Below are 25,097 nucleotides of genomic sequence, written 5' to 3' on the forward strand. Positions count from 1 at the left end.
GGAAACTATATTTTTTAATGTTCCGGAACAGAATCGGAATAGAAAATAATAGTAAACCGGTTAATACCGGGTTGTTTTGTTCTTTAAAAAAGCCATTGACTGATGTTTGACTTCCTGTCCTTCACTGGAGGGGTGAGAGCAGAGAAGTAGTGGCTATCAGCAGCAGGTAAGAACAGGGAGGTCTCCCAGTCACCATGAATCATTACAGGTGAACACTCAGCGTGTCAGTCTGAACATGTATGATTCAGACATGAACTCAGTGGCTGCAGTCATCTTCAGAGCAGTGTGTTCCCGTACTGCCAGCGTTTGTAGTAATACTGAGCTATGGGAGAAGAACAATGAAGATCTGTTGTTCAGCAATAAATGACATGGTGGAAGTTATTCTGGTCTAATGTCATGTAGTGTCTAAGTAGGAGGCATAAGCCTGAACTCCATGATATAACTGTCATAAAGCAGAGGTGTAGTGCTGTGGTTCTGTTTACTGGAGGGTGGGGGCATATCTATAATTATAGTCTATAGTATATAAACTAATTGTTTTAGTTTCCTATTTAAAGTCCTTCAGTTTCCGTGTTTTGAGCCCCATTCAGCTCCTTGTTGAAGAGGCTCCGTCTAAATAACGGAGTTTCTTTCTCTACTTTTACACACGGCCCACATTATTGGTTCATGGTTGTTAACGGAACAAACAGCTGACTGGTTGGACTGTGTTGTACTACGTGTTTAAATTTAAGAAACACACCGACATTATTTTTAAATGTTTCTATGTCTTTATTTAGTGATAAATGTGTAGTAAATCCCTGAAGTCCTCGTCTCCGGTCTGCATTGAATCTGTCGGTAGTTTCTCCCCCGCTGACCGGCTGGTTTCCGGGGGTCTGTCCGGTAATGATGCTTTAGAGAAACATCGGACAGAAGTCTGAGCAGACACGTTAGTCCAGGACCCACAATCCTCCACCTGTTGGGGGGGGTAACTCCTCTGCACTGCCCCCAGTCCTGGTAAACCTGTGTTCACGTCTCTCATCCATCGCTGACGTCATCGTCGGGGGTCTTCAGCCAATCAGATGTGGTTACCAGCACACCTGCGGTCCAGTCCCGGTATCCCCCCCATACCGGTACCTACCGGAGGTGTGCCGGACGGAGCCTCGCGTCACGTCCTCTGATTGGTCCATCGCTGCCGGCGTACGTAGTGACGTCATACGTCCTCTCGGTGGACAGTGGTCGGTCTGGAGGATCTCTGACTGACGTCACAGAAACATTTCTTCAGATTGGTGAACTCAGTGAACACAGAAGACGCTTCATGTCAGAAGGAGCAGCGTTGGTTTCTGAGACATTTTAAGGCTTTAATCGCGTCTAATGGTGCGGAAAATACGGAACCTCCATATTTATATTAAAAGGAACGTTATTAACCGGTTCAGGAACTTTATTCTTTGTTCTAACCGGTTCAAGAACGTCAGTTTATGGTGGAACGCAAAACCGGAAACGTTATAATTCTGTTTCTGTTCGGAACAAAACGATTGTTAAAACATTCCGGTTCAAAGCGCTGGTGAACAGAAACAAACACCTGTGGACCGAATCGGTTCCGGGCCGCAGGAATTATGATCAGATTTTACAGATTTATTCCTTCTTTAATGAGATTCAATCTCCCTTCAAAGTAAATCAATTAACTATTCAATAAACCTTCTAATTTGAAGGTTCCATTTCCGGTGTAACTCAGACGGACCCGCTGCGTCCGCCTGACGTGTCTGTGACTTTAAATATGAAACCTGATGATTCATTAATGACACAACAAACAAACAAACAAACAAACGTTTCAGGCTCGTCTTTTATTTCCGGCTTTTCTTTAAAAAACAAACAACTGAAATCACAAGCGGATATAAATAACAACAAACACAAGGTTTTAAATAGGCTCCGCCTCTGCTCTGATCAGTGGACCAATAAAAACACACACCCAGTCCGGTTCCTCTGACGTCACCTGCAGACAGGTGAGACCACCGGACCCCCCCCTGCAGACAGGTGAGACCACCAGACCCCCCCCTGCAGACAGGTGAGACCACCAGACCCCCCCTTCAGATAGGTGAGACCACCAGACCCCCCCTTCAGACAGGTGAGACCACCAGACCCCCCCATTAAGAGCATCCCCGTCAGGACCTTCAGGCGTCGCCATGACGACGCCAGCGGGTGAACAGTAACGTAACCTGATGATGTGAACGATCAATAGATGAGGGCGGAGCCGATGGGGTCTGATCACATTGACGGGATGAGGACCCAGAACCGGGTCAGGGTTCAGTAAACACAACAACTGGATCCAAACAGGAAGTGTCTCTCCACCAATTAGAAGCCGTCTGACAGGACGGACCAATCAGTGACCTGGACTGAGAACCAGAAGCTTCAGGCCTCTGGGCTCCAGGGGTCTGAGGGGTTCACGGCGACAGGAAGCAGTGTCCATGGTGGGGGGCAGTAGGGAGCCGTGGCCCCCCCTAGCACTCAAGCGGCGGGTGGAAGCTGCGCCTGCAGTCGATGGCCTTGGGGCTGGGGGGCTGGACCCGCCTCCTGCGCAGCTCCTCCTGGCCCAGAGTCCCACTGAGGCGGGAGAACGCCGCCCGGTAGCGCTGGTCGAACGCCGCTGGGGGGGGAGGAGTCAGAGGAAGTCAGAGCCCACAAGGAACAGTGGTCCACTGGATTAACCCAATAAACCCCTGGATTAACCCAATAAACCACTGGATTAACCCAATAAACCCCTGGATTAACCCAATAAACCACTGGATTAAACCAGTAAACCCCTGGATTAACCCCTGGATTAACCCAGTAAACCCCTAGATTAACCCAATAAACCACTGGATTAAACAAGTAAACCACTGGATTAACCCAGTAAACCACTGGATTAATCCCTATATTAACCCAATAAACCACTGGATTAATCCCTATATTAACCCAATAAACCACTGGATTAACCCAGTAAACCACTGGATTAATCCCTATATCAACCCAATAAACCACTGGATTAACCCAGTAAACCACTGGATTAACCCAATAAATCACTGGATTAAACCAGTAAACCACTGGATTAATCCCTATATTAACCCAATAAACCACTGGATTAAACCAGCAAACCACTGGATTAACCCAATAAACCACTGGATTAAACCAGCAAACCACTGGAGTGACCACTGGATTAACCCCGGATTACCCGGTGACCCCGTTGGGGGGACTCACCCACGTGGTCTCTGCCCATGGCGGCGACCGTCAGGAACAGGAACTCCCGGTAGAGACTCCTGTCAGACACAGAACAGGGTTTAGAGCTGTGACATCATCCTGGCTCTGGTGATGTCATCAAGGGGCGGGCCCACCTCTGGAGGCGGGGCAAGCCGGGCTGCTGGGCGAGCGTCTCCAGGAACAGGGTGACGGCCTTGTGCACCTCGTTCATGCCCACCCAGCGCAGCACCTCCTCCAGAAAGCCCAGGCTGAAGGGGTGGTTGTGGCGCCACCAGCGGAGGCTCCTCACGGGGGCGCCACCTGGGGGGGAGAACGCCCGTCAGGGTCTGAACGGGGGGGGGGGGGGGTGTCGGCGGGGCCTTACTGTGGATCCTCCAGAGCACGTAGAGGGGGGGCCAGTGGTCGGGGTCGGGGGTCAGGGTGTCCCAGAGGAGCCTTACCCTCACTGCGGAGCCCTCCAGCTGTGGGCATGGCAACGGGTCACAACAGGTCACAACGGGTCACAACAGGTCACAACGGGTCACAACAGGTCACAACGGGTCACAACAGGTCACAACGGGTCAGAACACGTCACAACGGGTCACAACAGGTCACAACGGGTCACAACAGGTCACAACGGGTCAGAACACGTCACAACGGGTCACAACGGGTCAGCACAAGTCACAACAGGTCACAACGGGTCAGCACAGGTCACAACGGGTCACAACAGGTCACAACGGGTCAGAACACGTCACAACGGGTCACAACAGGTCACAACGGGTCACAACAGGTCACAACGGGTCACAACAGGTCACAACGGGTCACAACAGGTCACAACGGGTCACAACGGGTCAGAACAGGTCACAACAGGTCAGCACAGGTCACAACGGGTCACAACGGGTCAGCACAGGTCACAACGGGTCACAACGGGTCAGAACAGGTCACAACGGGTCACAACGGGTCAGAACAGGTCACAACGGGTCAGAACAGGTCACAACGGGTCAGAACAGGTCACAACGGGTCAGAACAGGTCACAAAGGGTCACTATGGGTCAGAACAGGTCACAACGGGTCAGAACAGGTCACAACGGGTCAGAACAGGTCACAACGGGTCACAATGGGTCAGAACAGGTCACAAAGGGTCACAACGGGTCAGAGCAGGTCACAATGGGTCAGAACAGGTCACAAAGGGTCAGAACAGGTCACAACGGGTCACAACGGGTCAGAGCAGGTCACAACGGGTCAGAACAGGTCACAACGGGTCAGAACAGGTCACAAAGGGTCACTATGGGTCAGAACAGGTCACAACGGGTCACAACGGGTCAGAGCAGGTCACAACGGGTCACAACGGGTCAGAGCAGGTCACAACGGGTCAGAACAGGTCACAAAGGGTCAGAACAGGTCACAACGGGTCACAACGGGTCAGAGCAGGTCACAACGGGTCAGAACAGGTCACAACGGGTCAGAACAGGTCACAAAGGGTCACAACGGGTCAGAGCAGGTCACAACGGGTCACAAGGGGTCAGAGCAGGTCACAACGGGTCAGAGCAGGTCACAACGGTTCAGAGCAGGTCACAACGGGTCAGAGCAGGTCACAAAGGGTCACAACGGTTCAGAACAGGTCACAACGGGTCAGAGCAGGTCACAACGGGTCAGAACAGGTCACAACGGGTCACAACAGGTCACAACGGGTCACAACGGGTCAGAACAGGTCACAAAGGGTCAGAACAGGTCACTATGGGTCAGAACAGGTCACAAAGGGTCAGAACAGGTCACAACGGGTCACAACGGGTCAGAGCAGGTCACAACGGGTCAGAACAGGTCACAACGGGTCACAACGGGTCAGAACAGGTCACAAAGGGTCACTATGGGTCAGAACAGGTCACAACGGGTCACAACGGGTCAGAGCAGGTCACAACGGGTCACAACGGGTCAGAGCAGGTCACAACGGGTCAGAACAGGTCACAAAGGGTCAGAACAGGTCACAACGGGTCACAACGGGTCAGAGCAGGTCACAACGGGTCAGAACAGGTCACAACGGGTCAGAACAGGTCACAAAGGGTCACAACGGGTCAGAGCAGGTCACAACGGGTCACAAGGGGTCAGAGCAGGTCACAACGGGTCAGAGCAGGTCACAACGGTTCAGAGCAGGTCACAAGGGGTCAGAGCAGGTCACAAAGGGTCACAACGGTTCAGAACAGGTCACAACGGGTCAGAGCAGGTCACAACGGGTCAGAACAGGTCACAACGGGTCACAACAGGTCACAACGGGTCACAACGGGTCAGAACAGGTCACAAAGGGTCACAACGGGTCAGAATGGATCACAACCGGGTCACATACGGGTTAGAAGGGGTCACAACAGGTCAGAACCAATCAGAGCGGGTCACCAGTCTGGGTCACTGGGTGACCTTCTTCCTGCTGCCCCCTCACCTGTGTGAACTGCCCCCCCAGCAGCTGCAGCAGGTTGCTAGGCAACCCCAGGCGCTGGAAGCTCCAGACCAGGTTCCAGAACAGGATTGGGTGTTTCTCAAGGAAGTGGGCGTGGCCCAGGACTGCCTCCCCCTCATTTTCCAGCAGGCTCTCCAGCTCCTTCCTCAGCACCAGGGGGCTCAGGTAGGCCACTGTCACCTGGGGGGCTCCGCCCACCTGAGGAGGGGCGGAGATGAGCACTGTGGGGGGAGGGGCCGTGAACCAGTGAGGGGCGGAGCTTACCATGGGGGCGCGGCCCTCAGAGCAGCTGCTGGTCTCAGAGGAGGAGTCTTCACTCAGACCGTTACACTGTGGGCGGGGCCACGCCTCCTCGCCCCCGGGGGCCCCCGCCTCCTCCTCCGTGCTCAGAGCGCTGCGCTCCACGCTGACCACAGGGGGCGGAGTCAACAGGACAGAGTTAGCATCGCCTCTGGGGGCGGAGCCTCAGCACCACCACATCAGATGGGGGGGGGGTACCTGCTGACGGGACCCGGGTCACAGATCTGGGCGTTCAGGAAGGGCACGAAGGGGGCGGAGCAAAACGGGCAGCAGGAGTTCAGGTTGGAGTCGTCCGGCGTCCAACCGGCCATGATCTCCTCATCGTACACCAGCCAATCACAGGACAGGCAGGGCGAGCAGCTGGACATCAGCACCTGAGGGGCGGGGTCAACACAGGGGGAGGAGTTACACAGGGGGAGGAGTTACACAGAGGGGAGGAATTACACAGAGGGGAGGACGTTACGACAGAACCTTAGCTCATTTTCTGGGCGTGGTCAGCTTACCTCTAGCCCCGCCCCCTCCTGGCTGTCCCAGGAGCTGCGCAGAGGGAATGTCGGAGTGGGCGTGTCCGAGTCGACATCACTTCCTACAGACAGTGAACTCTGGAAGACAAGCGGTGGGTCAGTCGCGGCTGTGATTGGCGGCTGCGTCAGTGGGCGTGGCTGTAGGCGGTCCCACCTCTGAGGGGGCGTTGACCAGCCGCTCCTTGGCCCTCAGCAGCGTCTCGGCCACCTGCAGCTTCCTGGACGTCCTCTGCTCCGACACCCGTCGCCCCGCCCCCGGCCGGCGCTCGCCCACACTGGCGGCGCGGCGGACCGACCCCCGGTGTCTGGTGGGGGTCAGCAGCTGCTGCAGGCGCCCCGCCAGACCCCCCCGGCTGGGCGAGGCCACCGTGTTGGAGTTCTCGTCCACCGCCTTCGATCTGCTGGCCGAGTCCCGACCTCCTGCAGGTCTGGGGGGGGCGGGGTTAGTTAGCAGCGGTTAGCAGTCAGCAGCGGTTAGCGGTGGGTAGCAGTCCTACCTGCCCCCCCTCTCCGCCGGGTGGCAGCAGTCCGGTGCTGACTCAGCACAGTCCTTGTAGAAGGTGGAGAGGCAGACCTGACTCCGCTGAACCAGAATGCCACCGGGGGGCGCCAGGGGCGGGGTGGTTCCGTCTCTGCGTCCCAGTGGAGGCTTACGGGAGGCGGAGTCAACGCAGCCGTTGGTACCAGCGCCGCGGAGGGCGGTCCTACAGAGCTGGACCTCTGGAGGGGACAGGAAGACAGAAGAACAGCGAGCGACCAATCAGAGAAGAGACAGGCTGAGAACAAACCGTCCAATGAGGAAGATGATGTTAATAATGATGATGATGATGATGATGTTAATAATGATGATGATGATGATGATGTTAATAATGATGATGATGATGATGATGTTAATAATGATGATGATGATGATGATGATAATGATGATGATGATGGTGATGATGTTAATAATGATGATGATGATGTTAATAATGATGATGATGATGTTAATAATGATGATGATGATGATGTTAATAATGATGATGATGATGTTAATAATGATGATGATGATGATGTTAATAATGATGATGATGATGATGTTAATAATGATGATGATGTTAATAATGATGATGATGATGATGTTAATAATGATGATGATGATGATGTTAATAATGATGATGATGATGATGTTAATAATGATGATGATGATGATGTTAATAATGATGATGATGATGATGATGTTAATAATGATGATGATGATGTTAATAATGATGATGATGATGTTAATAATGATGATGATGATGATGATGATGTTAATAATGATGATGATGATGATGTTAATAATGATGATGATGATGATGTTAATAATGATGATGATGATGTTAATAATGATGATGATGATGTTAATAATGATGATGATGATGATGATGTTAATAATGATGATGATGATGATGATGATGGTGATGATGATGATGGTGATGATGATGATGGTGATGATGATGTTAATAATGATGGTGATGATGATGGTGATGATGATGATGATGACGTGACTCTTACTGTCGGCTGGCGTCTTCATGCTGTTCAGACTGGTGCTCTTCGTCAGCGACCCTGGAAGCGACTCGTGACTGGAGCTCTCGGACAGCCCACTCCAACTGGACTGGCGAATCAGGGCAGAATGGGGGCAGAGCTTGTGCTCGGGGTCCATCGGGGTGTCTTTGAAGAACAGGTACTTTTAGTTAGCTGTGCAAGCGCCACGCTTTGAATGATGGGTAGTTAGCTAACGCTTCCTGACCTCCATGTGACCCCAGCGAGCCGCTCTTCTGCCGCTGTTTGATTGGCTGTCTGAACTGGGCCACGGCCAGAACCACGTTCCTCAGTTTGGCCCAGCGGACACGCCCCCCCTGACTGGAGGAGGGCCACTTGCTCTCTAGCACCGCCTGTGGACGGGAGGAGTCTGGTCAAAAAGGAGGGGCAACAACAACAATAGAAAAACAACAAAACAACAACCGCAATACAACAACAATACACAACAGCAACTACTACTAAAACAACAACAGCAAAACAACAACAGCAACAGCCACAACAACAAAAACCAAACAACAGCCACAACAACAGTAACAACAGCAAAACAACAACAACAGTCAAACACCACCACGCATACATCACCTTGTTGTAGTATCCGTAGGTGATGGTGTTGGGTGTGATTCCAGCCTTCTTCATCTCCAGCAGAACCCGAACCGCTAGGATCGGTTCCCCGTACTGACCACACAGCTGCATCAGGATCCGGTAGCACACCTGACACACACACACACACACACACACATCAGAAGGAGGTTGACGCAACGCCACGGCGCCCCCTAGAGGTCCAGACCACACTCACCTCATCGGGAAGAACCACCTTGCGGTTCTCCATGTGCTTGAGGACGTCGTAGGCGGTGTGCAGCGCCCGCACCTTGGCGCTCTCCGCCCGGACGAAGGTGGGTAGGTAGATGAACCAGAGCCCGTAGCAGTGACCCAGCAGGCACCTGGACCACATGTCCGGGGCCGCACAGCACTTCTGGGCCCGCTTCTGGGCCAGCTTGATCTCCTGAGGAGAGACACGCCCATCAGGGGAGAGACACGCCCATCAGGGGAGAGACACGCCCATCAGGGGAGAGACACGCCGTCAGGGGAGAGATACGCCGTCAGGGGAGAGACACGCCCATCAGGGGAGAGACACGCCCATCAGGGGAGAGACACGCCCATCAGGGGAGAGACAGCAGGATCAGCAGCTCCACAGCTGTTAGCCACATTAGCATCCCAAGCTACAGGCCACACCACACTGGTGTCGTCCTGCTAGTGAAGCTAACACTAGCATGTGTTCTCAATGTTACCTGTTTTGTGCGTCTGGGGGCGGGGCTACTGGGGGCGCTGCCCTTGGCGGGGGCCCTGGTCTGGTCTTGGGGTCGGTCAAAGAGCTCCGGCCTCAGGACGGGGAAGGTCTCGTAGCTGGACAGAGAGACGGTCCTGAGGACTGGGTGAACATGGGACCCGCGTGGACCCGCCTGTGGACGTGGGGTCCTACCTGTAGAGGGCGGGGCTCTCGGACCCGTCGGGCTCCTGCGGCTCTTCGGGGGGCATGATGAAGACGGTGTGTTCTCCGCTGTGAGTCTCGTCCAGATCGATCAGCCTCACGTCCTCGGGCTTCTCCACGTCCACCTGGTGACGACACGCCTCCACCAATCAGACGCCTCAGAGCTGCTGGGCGCTTGTCCCTGATCTGAACCCCCCCACACACACCTTCTGGACGCACTCGTCGAAGAACTCCAGGCAGGCGTGGCGGTCGCTGACGAAGGAGCACTCCTCGATGAACTGCGTGAACATCTGGGTCCGGGTCAGCTGGGCGTAGAACTTCTGCTGCGTCCGGTCCCGAGACTTCAGGAAGCCTGGGGTCACAAACAGGGTCAGAGGCGGGGCCGGCAGGTCAGAGGCGGGGCCGTGCCGCGGGGGGCTCACCCTGCAGGTGGAACAGCGAGCTGCAGTCGGTGGTGGTGTCGGACGGCGCCTGCGTGATGGGCAGCAGGTAGCTGCGGTAGCCGCGCAGCAGGACGCTCATGAAGCGCAGGAACGCCTCCTGGATCTCCAGCTCCAGCTGCTTCTGGCGCCGGTAGATCTGGTCGTAGTCCGTCAGCAGGAACTCCAGCGTCGCCTCCTCCTGGCCGGGGGTGCAAACTGCAGCGGGGAGGAGGAGACAGGAAGGTGAGTCCACGCCCACAGGAAGTGAGTGGATATGCAGCAGGACCCAGACAGAGCATCACTTCCTGCTTGGGGGGGTCGCTGCTGTGATGACTTTATTTTGAACAGGCGGTCATGTGACCGTCCACTCACTCTTCTCCAGCGTCTTGTGGAGGCTGGTCAGGGTGTTGAACAGAGTTTTGGCGTGTTTCCTGGGCAACGATCGCCATGACAACGGCTTCTTGTCCTCCGACCTGAGAAACCAGGAGAGGAACGTTCACTGTCTGGGTTCAGGAGGAGCGTGGACACACGTCTGTCGGTGGACACCCCTCACTGGAAGATGGTGTTGGTGTCCAGGTCCACACACACCACGTCGGTGGGGGGGTCGTGGAGGTCAAAGTAGCTGGAGTGAACCCCCACGATGAAGGGCATGGGCGCTAGGAGGACGTCGGCCATCTGCAGCGGACACAGTGGGATGTAGGGGCAGAGCCAGCGCAGGGGGAAGGTCATCTGAGGACACAGGGACGGTCAGAGTGTGTGTGTGTGTGTGTGTGTGTGTGTGGTGTGTGTGTGTGGTGTGTGTGTGTGGTGTGTGTGTGTGTGTGTGTGTGTGTGGTGTGTGTGTGTCTCTCTCTGTGTGTGTGTCTCTCTGTGTGTGTGTGTGGTGTGTGTGTGTGTGTGTGGTGTGTGGTGTGTGTGTGTGTGTCTCTGTGTGTGTGTGTCTGTGTGTGTGTCTCTGTGTGTGTGTGTGGTGTGTGTGTCTTTGTGTGTGTGTGTGTGTCTTTGTGTGTGTGTGTGTGTGTGTGTGGTGTGTGGTGTGTGTGTGTGTGTCTCTGTGTGTATGTGTCTGTGTGTGTGTGTGTGTGTCTGTGTGTGTGTCTCTGTGTGTGTGTGTGTGTGTGTGTCTCTGTGTGTGTGTCTCTGTGTGTGAGTGTGTGTGTGTGTGTGTGTGTGTGTGTGTGTGTGTGTGTGCTCACAGACACCAGTGCCTCGCTGACAGAGGTCAGCACGTCGGGGTGCAGTGAGTGCAGCAGCAGCTTGTGTTCTGTCAGGACGGCCAGCAGCAGAGTGCAGCAGTGCTCTGGACCCAGGTTCTGGAGCAGCTTCAGGAAGCTGGCGCCACTGTCGGGGTGCAGAGCGCAGGTCAGGAGGGCCGGGCCACATCAGAACCGGTACACACCAGAACCGGTACACAGGTTTAAGGGTCAGGACAAACACGGGTCACGGGGGGACGATGCTCACTGATGAAGAACAGACTAGTCATCCCTCACTGGTTCACGACTTCACCTCATCCAGGATTTTTACTAGGCAGTCACGTGACACCGTACACACATTCTATTGGCTGACAGCATCATGTGTGTGCTGCGTTCTCACGGAACCTCAGTTTATGACAGAAACTGTTTTAAACAGTCAACCGTGTTTAAAGGTAACAGATAGAAGGTGGTTTAATATCACAATGGGGGGGTTCAGGTTTAATATAAGAATGGGGGGGTCAGAAACGATTCAGTTACCATCAATAATAAGAATTTCAATTTTCACCGGTGTTTCCTGGAACGCATTAAAAACCACGAGGAACGTGTGATCACTGTAATCAGGGACAGTGTCATCGATGATGTCATCGATGACGTCAGCAGGCTACCTTGAATGGACTCACCTGATTGGTAGAGGGGAGGAGACTGGCTGGCAGAGCAGCAGGTTGTCGTACGGCGAGAGCTGGAAGTGGGAGGGCAGAGTCAGAAAGGGACACGCCTCCTGGTCTAGAGGTCACAGACCCTAACCCTGACCCTGACCAGACCGGTGAGTCCCCAGTTAGCTCCTCCCCAAACGTCTGTCCGTCCTTCTGTCTGTCTTCACTACTTCCTGTTCTTCAACCAGCTTGAAGCTCTGACTGCAGGTGGGACGAACCACAACTAACCCCCCCAGTAACCCTGACCATGACCCTGACCCCAGTTAACAGACATGGTGACCAGAATCTTTACATTTCAGAACTTCCTGCAGTTTTCAGATTAAACTCCGCCTCCAGCTGATGGCTAAACCCCTCCTCCTCCTCAATGACATCACCCCCCATCACTTCTTCTTCCTGATTCTAACTCTACACCTCAGTGTGTGTCCCCTGCTGAGGCGGCGACCACATCACCACCTACTTCCTGTCGAAACAGGAAGTGAGTCATGAACGTTGATCTGCTGCGGTTTGAAAAGCTCCAGCAGAGCTGAAGCAGCGTGAGGACACCTGAGGGGCCACGCCCCCCCAAGGACCGCTAAACCAGCGGGTCTGGAGCCCCCCACACACGTCCCCCCTCCTCACCTGGACCAGGATGCGCGGCCGCTGGGGGGAGGGGAACGGGACGTTGTGCATGAAGCTGGAGACGTGTCTGGAGGGACAGAAACACGGGTTAGAACACGCCTCCACACGGCTGAAGGGTGTCAGACGGGGGGGGGCTGACTTCTCCAGCGGCAGCACGTGGGGGCCCGACACGGAGTATCTGTAGACGAAGGTCAGGAACTTCTGGAAGAGGCTGAAGAAGGGCCAATGGGAGAGCACGCAGATGCTCTTCTGCACCTGCAGGCTCCGCCCCCCGACGGGGCGTCGGTCCACCACGCTGAGCAGCCCCAGCCGCACCCGCTGCTGCTCCGACAGCCCCTCCCCCGCACACGCCTCGTAGAACTGGATGGCGGCGCCGTACACCTGCAGGAGGGAGGGGAGGGTCAGACCTCAGGGGGGAAGGCCCCCCACGCGTCCCCCCCGTCAGCTGACCTTGTCCCCGCAGGCGGAGGTCAGCACGAAGGTGGAGAAGACGGGCAGCTGGTACTTGGTGCTGATTGGCCAGCTCTCCACCGACACGCCCATGGGCAGGCAGAACACCGGCACCGACGCCGGCAGCGGGAACGCCTCCAGGTCCGCCTCCGGGTAGCGGCTGAGCAGGCCTGTTAGCACGTTAGCAGGTTAGCATGGGGCTAGCTCTAAAGGACGGTGGCGGCGGCGGCCGATGGTACTCACTGGCCCGGTAGGACAGGGCGTTGGCTTTGGCCACGGCGCGCTTGTAGCACACGAACAGCGCCGGCCCCCACTGGAGACACAGAGAGGACGTTATCAGACTCTTATTGTGAAGGGCGACAGGAAGTGCCCCCCCGGGCTCACCATGCTGGTGTTGAGGGTCTTGTCCACGCGGCAGAAGGTGTGGGGGGCCACCTCCCCTTTGCCGGGCAGCAACAGGGCGATGTCGGTGACTCCCAGCGTGTGGAGCCCCTGGGGGTCGGGGGCGCGCCGGTAGATCAGGAACACCCGGTGGGCGGTGGGCGCCCCCCCCGCGCTCAGGCTGGCGCAGCGGCTGTAGGGCGTGGTCTCGATCACGTACCAGCCCGGCTTCAGCGCCTCCCTGCCCTCATAGAGCACCCTGCAGGGGCAACAGGCAGCCAATCAGAGGCCTCCTCCTGCATCAGGTGACACTCCACACAGCGGTTACCATGGAGACAGAGCATCACTAGCCGCCTGGCGAGGCCAGAGTCAGTGTGTGTTAGAGTTCCAACAGAACCCCCCCGTCAGTGACGTCTCCATGATAACAGCCCCCCTCCCCCGAACTGACCAACCAGACTCACCCCAGGTCCAGGATGGGGGGCTTGTCCCGCCCCCGGCGGTAGCACAGGTACAGGTGGGGGTTGTTGAGGAGGCCGGCGCTCAGCTCGGCCGAGTGCCCCCCCCCCAGCGTCCTCTCAATGCAAGTGAAGCCCTCCGGCACCTCCTCCCCCAGCCCCCGGGCGATCACCGCCAGGTCCGTCACCGACTCCACGGCCCGGGCCCCCCCCGCTCCACCGGAGCCCCGCCCATCCTCCTCCAGGGGCCTCCAGGGCCCCCCAGGGTCGAGCCCCGCCACCACAAAGTAGTCCACCAGCTGGGGGCCCCTGTCCTCCATCATGACGCTGTAGAGACACAGAGGGGGGGTCAGAGTGTGTGTGTCTGTGTGTGTGTGTGTGTGTGTCTCTGTGTGTGTGTGTGTGTGTGTGTGTGTGTGTGTGTGTGTGTGTGTGTGTATGTGTATGTGTGTGTCTCTGTGTGTGTGTGTGTGTGTGTGTGTGTGTGTGTGTGTGTGTGTGTGTGTGTGTGTATGTGTATGTGTCGGACTCAGGTTGACCTTGGGTGGCGAGGTCAAGGGGTTAGAGGTCACAGTGAGTCGCTAACGAGGACAAAAAGGAGGACGCGGAAGAAACTCGGGGTCAAAGGTCAGCTGGAACAGGAAGTGCCCTGCAGCCTGCTTCCTGTTGGTCGGTGACTTCCTGGTTGTCAGACGGAGCGTCTCTCTATCGATCAGGTGCTGCGTCTGATTGGACCTGCTGATCAATAGTCCAACATCTGCTGGAGCCAATTGATCACACAGCTGAACGCTCACTTCCTGTTCAGGAGGGCGGGGCCTAAAGGGGACAGCGGCGCTGACACCGCTGTTTTCATCACAGCCACTTCCTGTTTCACAGCCCTGGTGTAACAGTGGAAACCTCACGCGCACACACTTCCTGTTTGATGCTAGCAGCACATCCAGGTGCCAGAGAACCAGGACCAGAACCAGGACCAGGACCAGGACCAGGACCAGGACCAGGACCAGAACCAGAACCATGACCAGACCAGCTGGTCCAAACCAGGAGTTTTTCCATGGACACACACACACACAGACACACACGTACACACATGTACACACACACACACAAACACACGCACACACACACGCACGCACACACACACACACACACACGTACACACACGTACACACACACAAACACACGTACACACACACACACACAGACACACACACACACACACACGTACACACACACACAGACACACGTACACACACACACACACACACACACACACACACACACACACACACACACACACGTTTACCTGCTGCCTCGTTCTGTCCCCTGTCGGGTTGAGGGGTTGTCCGGTGTTAACGTGTTCTGCTCTGGTCTGACAGTTTGAGACGCGTCACAGGAGGTCACACACACACACACACACACACACACACACTCACACAGCTTTCATTTACCAGCTCCAGCACACAGACGGGGGGTATGGGGGGCAGGAGGAGGAGCAGCTCTTTGTCTCGTTGCATCATCACACACCAGAGACATCGTCTCAATGACAACACGAGGAGTGACATCACTGCTGGTCACATGACCAGCTCCACAACACAACACACAATAAAGAATCAATCACTACCAGATCAATCACTAACTGATCAATCACTACCAGATCAATCACTACCAGATCATCACAAACTGATCAATCACAACCAATCGTCCTCAGAGAGGGCGTGGCGTTGTGTGATGTCAGCACAGCAGGAATGTGGGGGCGGAGCCTGCAGGACGGTTGGTGGCAGTTGGCTCGTCTGCTGTTTGTCTGCCTCCCACTGCATGCTGGGACACGCTGAGGACCAGGAACACACCGCCTGTGGCCCGCAGACACCCTCTGGGGGGGGCGGGACAGGAAGCAGAGCGCCGGCAGGTGAACCCCCCCTCACTGGGACAATGACGTCTGAGACTTAGGTAACCATGGAAACTGTCAGCGGATGGAGGAGACAGGACAGGTTCCTGTTCCGCCTCAATGTATGTACAACACATCAGAGCCCGCCCCCTGGGGGCGGAGCCTTCTACCGGACCAGGACACCCGCACCCACCACCCCCGCAGGTACCAGGTGTCCCCAGGGGGACCTGATCCCGTGTCCTGATTGGAGGACCTGATCCCGTGTCCTGATTGGAGGACCTGATCCCGTGTCCTGATTGGAGGACCTGATCCCGTGTCCTGATTGGAGGACCTGATCCCGTGTCCTGATTGGAGGACCTGATCCCGTGTCCTGATTGGAGGCCCTCGCTGTCCACCGGGACAACACGCCCGGACGCCCGGCTGCTGCTCCGCCGGTGTTCCGCTCCCCTCCAACGGGCCCGGGCAGCTGCCGGGACATTTAACGCCCCGGGGTTCCGGTACCGGACAGGTGACACCGGCCCCGGTCACCGATCCGCTCGCGCCTGTTCGTTAAAATTAGACTCACGCGACTGAAGTCGCTGCGGCTCGTGCGCGAATGCCTGCGTCTGTTTGAGGTGGACTGACGCTGGCCTGGTTCCATTGTCGGACACGAACACCCCCACCCCCTCTGTTTACGTCTGTCTGGTTTGTTTATTTCTCGTCTGCTTCATTTATTTCTCGCGCGCAGCCTCAATAATAAACAATAAACACATCGATTGACGTCACGCCAGCAGGACGCTGCTGGTAAACCAGGGGGGTGTGAGGGACTCCCCTTCAGGGACCAGTAATCTGTCCGACTCGGACTGCATGTTGAACACAAGTCAAATCCGTTAACATTTATATTCTACATTTTTATATTCTATATATTTTATATATATTTTTTTTATATTTTATATTTCTATTTTAAGTCCTGCCGTCGTGACTCCCCGCCGACACGGGTGTCCGGTAATGGAAACACCCGCTCCGCGCTGACTGACGTGCGGTTTCACATTGGCCGCCGCGGTGCTCCAGCTAGCTAACCTCCGGCTAGCTGCTACGTCACGGGCACCGGGGCCGAGCGCAGGCCGCGGCGGTCGGTACCGGCGGACCGGCCGTCCTACCTGCGTGTCTGTACTGTTCGTCCCGCTGGAAGGAGCTGGAAGGAGCATGTTCAGCTCGCCCCCTCCCGAGTGACGGCCATGTTCGCTGTGAGCCCCCGGAGCCGCGGCGGCTGCAAAGCTCGCGACACGACGGGCAGCTTCCGGTGTGTAGCTTCAAAATAAGAGTCTGATTTCCGGGATTCTCTCGGACCTTTATTTTGATCACGAAACCTTTCATTTTAAAGTTAGGTGAACATTTAGAATACTATATGTAGTACAGCTTAGAAACAAACAAAACATTAAATAATATGTAAAATAATAAAATATTTACACGTAGTTTTATGAAATGTTATTCTAAAGGCGGTGAGTGTCAGTTCACCTGAACAATAATAATAATAATAATAATAATAATAATAATAATAATAATAATAATAATAATAATAATACCATTAATATTATTATTATTATTATTATTTTTATTATTATTATTAAGTAATTTCCCAGAGGGAAAATACTTTTTTCCACTCTAAATATTCCCACACACAAATCTATCATACAGGCACACACACACACACACACACACACACACACACACACACACACGCAGACACACACACACGCACACGCATGCACGCACGCACACACACACACTCTCACACACACAATCCCACACAAACACGCACACACACACACACACACGCCGACACACACACACAGAGACAGACAGACAGACACACACACACACACACGCATGCACGCACACACACACACTCACAAACACGCACACACACACACACACACACAGACAGACACACACACACACACCCACGCACGCACGCAGACATACACAGACACACACACACGGGGGGTTGGGGGAGGCTGTAGTTATGCTGATGATGGGGGTAGAGTGGTGAGGTGTGGGATGCACCATAACAACTTGTAAGGGGGGGTGCCTTGCTCAAGGGCACCTCGGCAGGAGGTGAGTTGACACCTTCTACCACGAGTTCACAATCCACACGGGTCTTGAACCGGTGACCCTCCGGTCTGGTGCCAAGGACGTCAAAAAACAACACCAGAGACGTGTGGGCGGAGTCAGGGTGACCTCCAGCAATAACGGGTCACCGATGCTGAACGACGCCACCCAGCTCCGTTACAGACGCAGTTTCTGATGAAGGTGGCGTGTAAGAAGTGGGGGCTAACCGGTGTGGTCCTAACCCTAACCCCCTTACCCTAGCCCCTAAGCCTAACCCCTGACCCTAACCCCTGACCCTAATCCCTTTATGTGTACTCTTAACCAAACATGTACTTATATTCCAGATTAAATTCATGAGTCCATCGAACCACCGTTGGCTGCACTGCGTAACTTGCAACCCTACTCCTCCGTTTGATTGGCTCTCCACTGGTCCTGATGGTCAGTGTGTCTAAAAGTTTTGATCCCTATTGGCATCATTTTGCTTCTCATCTTAGGCTGTTTGTCCTGAGTGGTTCCTCTTCTGCATGCTTCCCTTTTGTGTGCAATTACTCCCCCAGCAGCTGATGACCAGATGCTCCTGTCTTCTCTTTTTGATAGTCCCAGACCTGATGATGACCCCCCTGGTACTATTTTTGTGTGATTGCTTTTCTGGGTGTCGGACTCTTTCGAGTCCGAAAGTGGGGTCGAAGGCTCTGTATGAATATATCTGTGTGTGTGTGTGTGTCTCAAATCATTCAATCGTGAGGATGGCCCCAGGCTGTCTGAGGTCATGAAGGTTCTGGATGGATATATCTACTGTTTGACCATGTTTGGAAATGCTTGTATGACTGTCAGTGTCCTGAGATAATTTCCGTGTGATTATTAATGCTGTATTCTTAGATAATTTTGTAAAACTGTCAACTTGACGTTTTGGTGTAACGCCTGGAGGTCATGATGTACCAACTGAAACCAGGAAAGACCTGTTGAGAGCAGGTGTGTTGAGGTTAAACCATAGATTCACCGCCTACAGACATGTCTTTTAGAGTATAAAGGGTGTGTGATCCTCTCTTATCTTTGCACTCGTTTGCACCGCTGCAGCTCCTGTCTGTAAGTCTCCTGTCCCAGAATATTCTGTAATAAAGCTTCGAAGGACTGTTCATCGTCTCCAGCCTTTATTCGGACCTCCAACATCCTCACTACCCGAAATCAAAGGAACAGGCGGAGGAAGAAGTCGCGCTTTCCTCCATCACTATCCAGGATGATGTGATCTCCAGACTTCTCATGCTTTTATTTTGAAGCCATCTCTTTGTTTCCTGTGTTGTTTGCTTAGGAACAGTGAAACTGGTGCAGGTGTGTCTACCTGTGGTGTGTAGTATTAACTGGGTGTGGGCGGGGCTGGGTTCCAATGGGCGGGGCTTTAGCAGGAAGGTTCTGGGTTCACTTCCTTTTGTGACTTTATTGAAAACCTACTGACTTCTGGTGACTTCCTGTCGGTGTGGGACTACAAACATGGACTGACAGCTGACTTCCTGTCGGTGTCGGGGCAGCAGCGCCCACTCGTGGTGGTGAACACAGACTCCTCCCTTTGGAGTATTTAGTTAGAACTGTCAAATCGACTTATTGATCACCCCCTTGAAATATTGATCGGCTCCAGGACGTGTTGATCAGTTTGTTTTATTGAGGAAAGAATTCAGAAGTTAAAGCATCAACACAACACCCTCCTGCAGGCAGGGGGTATTGTCCTCTAGTCTACACCAACCCCCCCTCACGTCGGGGTGTAGGTCTATATGCTGGGTTACATTCATTCTGACTGAAGCCCTTTTTAGTAGAAGAAAACCACCAACACAAAATGAACCCATCAGAGAACAACAACCGCCCCCCCAGGGCGTCACCCTAACATAGCCCCGCCCAGTCAGGGGCAGGACCGGTTGTGATGGCGTTGTGCTTCTGGGTGGGGTCGTCCCCTCTGACGGGTCAGCTGGTTAGCAATTAATAATCCCTCTAATCAATTAATAATCAATCAACATAAACATTAACAACTTAAATCTGCAGAAGAGAAGCCCTGATTGGTCTGCTGCTGGCCCCACCCCCTCACTTTGTCTGTAAATGTAGTGTGCTTCACTTCCTGCTGGTGGGCGTGGCCTCACGACCCCTGATTGGACGGATGCGGCCATTTCCCAGCAGCCCTCAGGTGGAACCCCCCCCCCGATTAACAGACGATCTGAGAGCTGAGTGGCCCGAACAAGACGGGCCGCTGACTCACTTCCTGCTTTACTTCCTGATCACATGACCTCACATCACATGACCAGCCTTCACTGGGAAAGTACCGCTCACGAAAAAGAGGAAGAGAGTCCAGCAAAAGGAAGGGGCGGGGCCACGCTGTGATGACACCTGCAGGTCGACGCCCCTTTGATGAACTCGTCAACATTCAAACTTTATTGACACGTTAAAACCAGACGAATCCAGAATGCTGGTGATTTGCTGGCTGCTGATTGGAAAGGATGGAGCAGAGCCAATCAGAACCAGACTAAAGGTCACATGGGTAGCTCCTCATGGAGCCCGACACGCCCTCTGACATCCGGGGACCATGTAGAAAACAAGTGCTCCTCTTTCTGGAGCAGAGGTCGGGTGGCTTTAAGGCACGAGGGGGCAACAGAGGTCAAAGGTCATGATGCTGGAAAAGTGTTAGCGGGCGGGGACGGACCATCGTGTTCGTGTGAAAAGGTTGCGACGAGGTTGTCTCCCACGCCCACAGGGCGCGGTTCTAAGGAGCAGAGGAAGAGGAAGTGACATCAGCAGGAGGAGGCGGAGCTCCTGAGCACCGTGTCCTGACAGGTGGTGCGGCCCGTCCGGTGTGCCGCCCCTCAGTCGCTGCTGTCGTACTCGTCGTCGTCGTCCGACAGGTTGGCGCCGCCGAAGGGCGGGGCCGGCCGGCCCAGGGAGTCCAGACGGGGGGCGGGGCCTCCCGCCGTCAGCTGCAGGTAGCAGTGCTCGCACACGCGCACCGGCTTGGACGACTGGCTGGGCAGGATGTGGCGCCGGTCGGAACACGGCCCGCATACCACCAGGCCGCACTTCCTGCAGTGGTGGCGCCGGCTGACGGGCGTGAACTTCACCTTGTGGCAGCGCATGCACACAGTGGCCTCCGAGTCGGGCACCCACACGGCGGCGTGCTCGCCCGCCGGCGCCTTGCCGCTCTTCTGCAGCAGGTCGTTCACACACTTCCCGATGTGGCTCATCCACTCCGACTTCTCGGTGGCGGTGGCGGCGTAGACGGCGAAGGACTTGGTGGGCGTCTTGATGAGCCAGCCGTTGCGCAGCTCGCCCTCGTCGGGTACCGTGTCGATGGTCACGCCCTCCAGCGGGATGATGTGCTGCTTGTTGTACTTCTTCTTCTGGATGACGATGTTCCCGTACACCAGGATGTCGTTGAACAGGAAGAACTGCCGCGCCTTCGGCTTCTTACGGCACAGTTTGGTCAGGACGCCCTCGCCGATCAGCACGCGCCCCGGCAGGGCGAGGGGCTGCCCCGCCGCGCCGAAGCAGCCCTCCACCACCGCGATGCGCTTGGAGTTAGCCTCGCTGTTGGCCAGCCGGTCCACCATGTTCACCTGGAACACACACAGTCTGGGTCACCATGGAAACCAGGAGACACACACACAGTCTGGGTCACCATGGAAACCAGGAGACACACACACAGTCTGGGTCACCATGGAAACCAGGAGACACACACACAGTCTGGGTCACCATGGAAACCAGGAGACACACACACAGTCTGGGTCACCATGGAAACCAGGAGACACACACACAGTCTGGGTCACCATGGAAACCAGGAGACACACACACAGTCTGGGTCACCATGGAAACCAGGAGACACACACACACACACACAGTCTGGGTCACCATGGAAACCAGGAGACACACACACACACACACACACAGTCTGGGTCACCATGGAAACCAGGAGATCCAATAAAGGTTTGAAAGCGACCAACACTGAAGGAGACGGGACTCCTCCCCCTGGGTGTGTGTAAATGGAGCTGGATTAGGAGCTGCTCCCTCCTCACAGGTAATCTGATTACACACACACACACTCACAGGATTAGGAGCCAGCACACACACGTCCTATAAACCATTACCCAGCAGGTAGGTCACGCGGCCCCGCCCTCCTGAGCAGTGGAACCGGTTCCAGCTCGCCCAACACAGAGAGGAGGAAGGGGGGAGGGGGACACCTCCTGCCGAACGCCGTCTCTAAACCCGTCAGGAAATCAAATCTGTCTGTTTTCACTTCCTGGAGGGAAGCGGACGGCGCTTCCTCCCAGAACCGACCTGTCAGGTGGTTGTTGGTTCGGCGCCCAGTCAGCTCCTGACCAATCACAAGCCAGGAGACCTCAGACAGCCGCCGCCACCAGGAAGTAGTTCCTGACGGCTCCAGGAGTTTAACGGCAGGTCCAACCCGTATTAATGACGTCACGTGAGCTATTCTCCGACGCAGTGACGTCATCACCCCCTAAACCAGCAGCTGGTTTGAAGCTGCATCTCCCAGCAGCCACCGGGCCGGACATGAAAGTCAGCCGCTTCAAAGTCCGCTGAACTCGTCACAAGACGATGACGTCAGCCTGACCTTTGACCCCACAGCCGCCAACAGCCCCCAAACAAACCCTAACCCAACCGACACAACTTCAGTAAACAAACAAACAACCCGCGGGACCTGAACCGGGACCTGAACCGGGACCTGAACCGGGGCCTGAACCGGGGCCTGAACCGGGACCTGAACCGGGACCTGAACCGGGACCTGAACCGGGACCTGAACCGGGACCTGAACCGGGACCTGAACCGGGACCTGAACCGGGACCTGAACCGGGACCTGAACCGGGACGCCCGCGCGCCTCGGGCTCGCGCGCCTCTCGAGCAGGAACGAGTTTAAAGTTGGTCGCGTGCGCCACCGGGCAGAAAAAGTTGCCCCGCCGCCCCCCGGGCGGCTTACAGCCCCTCTACCCGGCCGGAAGCCCCCCCCCCACCGCAGGAGCCGCTGACCGGGCTAGCTGCCCGTTAGCATCGGTTAGCATGACAACAACACGGCGCGAGCTGCGGCTCGGAAACAACAGAAACACCGGACCGACTCCCCCGCCGGGACACCCCGGCCCCGGGCCCCCTCACCCCGGGCCCCCTCACCGTCTGGGCCGCTCGCAGCCCGCTGTGCCGCGGAGGATCCGGCAGAAGCAGCTCCGGCCTCCGGAGACGTCTGAGCACCGGAAGCTCCGCCGCGAGCCCGAAGCAAAACAATATGGCGGCGCCGCGTTCACGGACCGCTGCTCGGCTCGGAAAAGAGGAAGCTGCGGAGGTTCTGTCAGGAAACACCTGAACGGAGCGGAAACACCCCGGGTCCCGCCTAACCGACGTGGAAACACCGGGGGGGACGGCAGAGGCGCCCGCGGTGTGTCGTTAGCGGAGGTGTGTGTGAACACACTCAAGATGAACAAACAAAGCAAAGCCTGTTTGTCGGGGGACCGGACGGAGGACCGTGAACGCCTCACGCACCTCCACCTGATGGTGGGAGATCACGACCGGTCCAGTCATCATTAAACACGTTCTATGACCGGTCCAGTCATCATTAAACACGTTCTATGACCGGTCCAGTCATCATTAAACATGTTCTATGACCGGTCCAGTCATCATTAAACATGTTCTATGACCGGTCCAGTCATCATTAAACACGTTCCGGTTCGTTTTTGCACCTTTTCTTTGGTTCTATTATCTGATGTTTTTTCCTTTCTGACTCCACAGATAATATATAAATATTAGCATATTTATGCTGCATGTGGAGGTTGTTTGTATGAGGAGTGCCTAGAAAATGAATTTTTAGGACAAATAGAACGTACTTCTTTTGATAATCTGAAGCAAAGGGCTCGTGACGTGTAAACACATTTTATTTTTAGTGTTAAAGTTCTTTTAATCACTTACATTGAACTTAAACTGGACGTCTGACGTGAAGAAAACTTGAGAGGAAATGGCGTTCTACTAAACTAGGAGAACAACGCTCTGCGTGGCAAGATGGTTTACATAAATACAGGAAGGCACTCATTCCACTAGAGCTTTCTGCAGTGGCAGTATCGTAGCCTACGAGGTTTATCCCAGGCGCGATTATTGCTAGTTGAAAACTTTACCCACTAGAGCAGCCTGTTATTCATCATTAATGGAGGACAACAGAAACAATCACAGGTTCTTGTTCAGTCCTGTATCCAGACTGACAAAAAACCACATTTGATCCTAGTATTCCATCAAGTCTCCACAGCAGTGATCTCATGAATTTCTTCAACAATAAGATCCTGCTCATCAGAGACAAATTAATGGTGTCCTATCCTCAAACTCTGGTCCTTCTTTAGGTCCCTTAGATCCGGAAAACACACAGCTGACTCCTGAACCCTTTGGTTCCATGGAGGTCTTTTCTCCAATACAGATTAGTCAGCTGATTAAAATAATCTCCTCAGCTAAACCATCCTCCTGTCTGTTAGATCCAATTCCAACTAAACTCATCAGAGAAGCCCTACCTTTACTTGGCAACCACTTCCTTAATATAATTTACATGTCTTTATCTACTGGATATGTACCACGGTCCTTTAAAGTAGCTGTAATTAAGCCACTTCTCAAAACACCTAACCTGGACCCTACTGTTCTAAATAATTATCGACCCATCTCAAATCTCCCGTTTTTATCTAAGATCTTGGAGAAAATAGTCACTAATCAGTCATGTGATTTCCTTAAATCCAACAGTTTATTTGAGAATTTCCAGTCAGGTTTCAGGGAACATCATAGTAGGGAAACAGCACTTGTCAAGGTTAGCAACGACCTTCTAACCGCTTCAGACAGAGGACTTGTTTCTATACTGGTTCTCTTGGACCTCAGTGCGGCGTTTGACACAATTGACCACAATATTCTTCTGGCACGTCTGGACCAAACAATTGGTATTAAGGGATCAGCACTGATGTGGTTTAAGTCCTATTTAACTGACCGTTCCCAGTTTGTTCACGTTAATAACAACTCCTCTCAGTCAACTACAGTTAGTTATGGAGTTCCTCAAGGCTCGGTTCTTGGTCCAATACTGTTTATCTTGTACATGCTTCCTCTGGGTAATTTGATAAGGAAACACTCCATCAACTTTCACGCAATTATATCTCTTGATTAAACCTGATGAAGTCAGCCAGTTGTGCAAATTACAGGCGTGTATCAAAGGGATTAAAGATTGGATGACCAATAACTTTTTGCATCTCAATTCTGATAAAACTGAGGTTGTTGTGCTCGGCCCAAAAACTGTTAGGGATGTAGTGCCCAGTGATGTAATAACCTTGGATGGCATCACGTTTGAGGCCAAAACCACTGTGAGGAACCTAGGTGTCATC

General features: G+C 54.3%; 3 protein-coding genes and 1 non-coding gene across 4 annotated transcripts; 2 read left to right on the forward strand and 2 right to left on the reverse strand.

Moving 5' to 3' along the window:
• Positions 1-1,798: 1,798 nt before the first annotated feature.
• Positions 1,799-16,904, reverse strand: dennd4b (DENN/MADD domain containing 4B). Its single transcript, XM_068323136.1, has 29 exons — positions 16,767-16,904; positions 13,749-14,069; positions 13,291-13,546; positions 13,150-13,219; positions 12,907-13,076; positions 12,596-12,837; positions 12,457-12,523; positions 11,806-11,864; positions 11,129-11,273; positions 10,486-10,661; positions 10,305-10,405; positions 9,933-10,148; positions 9,717-9,862; positions 9,502-9,635; positions 9,311-9,425; positions 8,818-9,024; positions 8,604-8,732; positions 8,230-8,374; positions 7,995-8,150; positions 6,956-7,178; positions 6,613-6,886; positions 6,438-6,536; positions 6,133-6,308; positions 5,899-6,040; positions 5,617-5,832; positions 3,572-3,668; positions 3,342-3,507; positions 3,208-3,266; positions 1,799-2,617 (listed from the first exon to the last, which is right to left on the reverse strand). The coding sequence occupies exons 2-29, from the start codon at positions 14,063-14,065 to the stop codon at positions 2,472-2,474; spliced, it is 4,449 nt and encodes a 1,482-aa protein (XP_068179237.1). The 5' UTR covers positions 14,066-14,069; positions 16,767-16,904; the 3' UTR covers positions 1,799-2,471.
• Positions 3,677-5,610, forward strand: LOC137601115 (mucin-22-like). Its single transcript, XM_068323137.1, has 2 exons — positions 3,677-5,246; positions 5,427-5,610. Exons 1-2 carry the CDS (start codon positions 3,677-3,679, stop codon positions 5,531-5,533), a joined length of 1,677 nt encoding a protein of 558 aa, XP_068179238.1. The 3' UTR covers positions 5,534-5,610.
• A 2,451-nt stretch (positions 16,905-19,355) lies between the features above and the next one.
• Positions 19,356-23,333, reverse strand: plekhf2 (pleckstrin homology domain containing, family F (with FYVE domain) member 2). Its single transcript, XM_068324470.1, has 2 exons — positions 22,873-23,333; positions 19,356-21,308 (listed from the first exon to the last, which is right to left on the reverse strand). The coding sequence occupies exon 2, from the start codon at positions 21,300-21,302 to the stop codon at positions 20,562-20,564; it is 741 nt and encodes a 246-aa protein (XP_068180571.1). The 5' UTR covers positions 21,303-21,308; positions 22,873-23,333; the 3' UTR covers positions 19,356-20,561.
• Positions 23,334-23,790: 457 nt separating this feature from the next.
• LOC137602189 (U4 spliceosomal RNA) lies at positions 23,791-23,927 on the forward strand. Its single transcript, XR_011037140.1, has one exon. It is a non-coding gene; the product is annotated as a U4 spliceosomal RNA (small nuclear RNA).
• The last annotated feature ends 1,170 nt before the right edge of the window (positions 23,928-25,097 follow it).

This window comes from Antennarius striatus, chromosome 9 (genome assembly GCF_040054535.1).
Source record: "Antennarius striatus isolate MH-2024 chromosome 9, ASM4005453v1, whole genome shotgun sequence".
Classification (NCBI taxonomy): Eukaryota; Metazoa; Chordata; class Actinopteri; order Lophiiformes; family Antennariidae; genus Antennarius; species Antennarius striatus.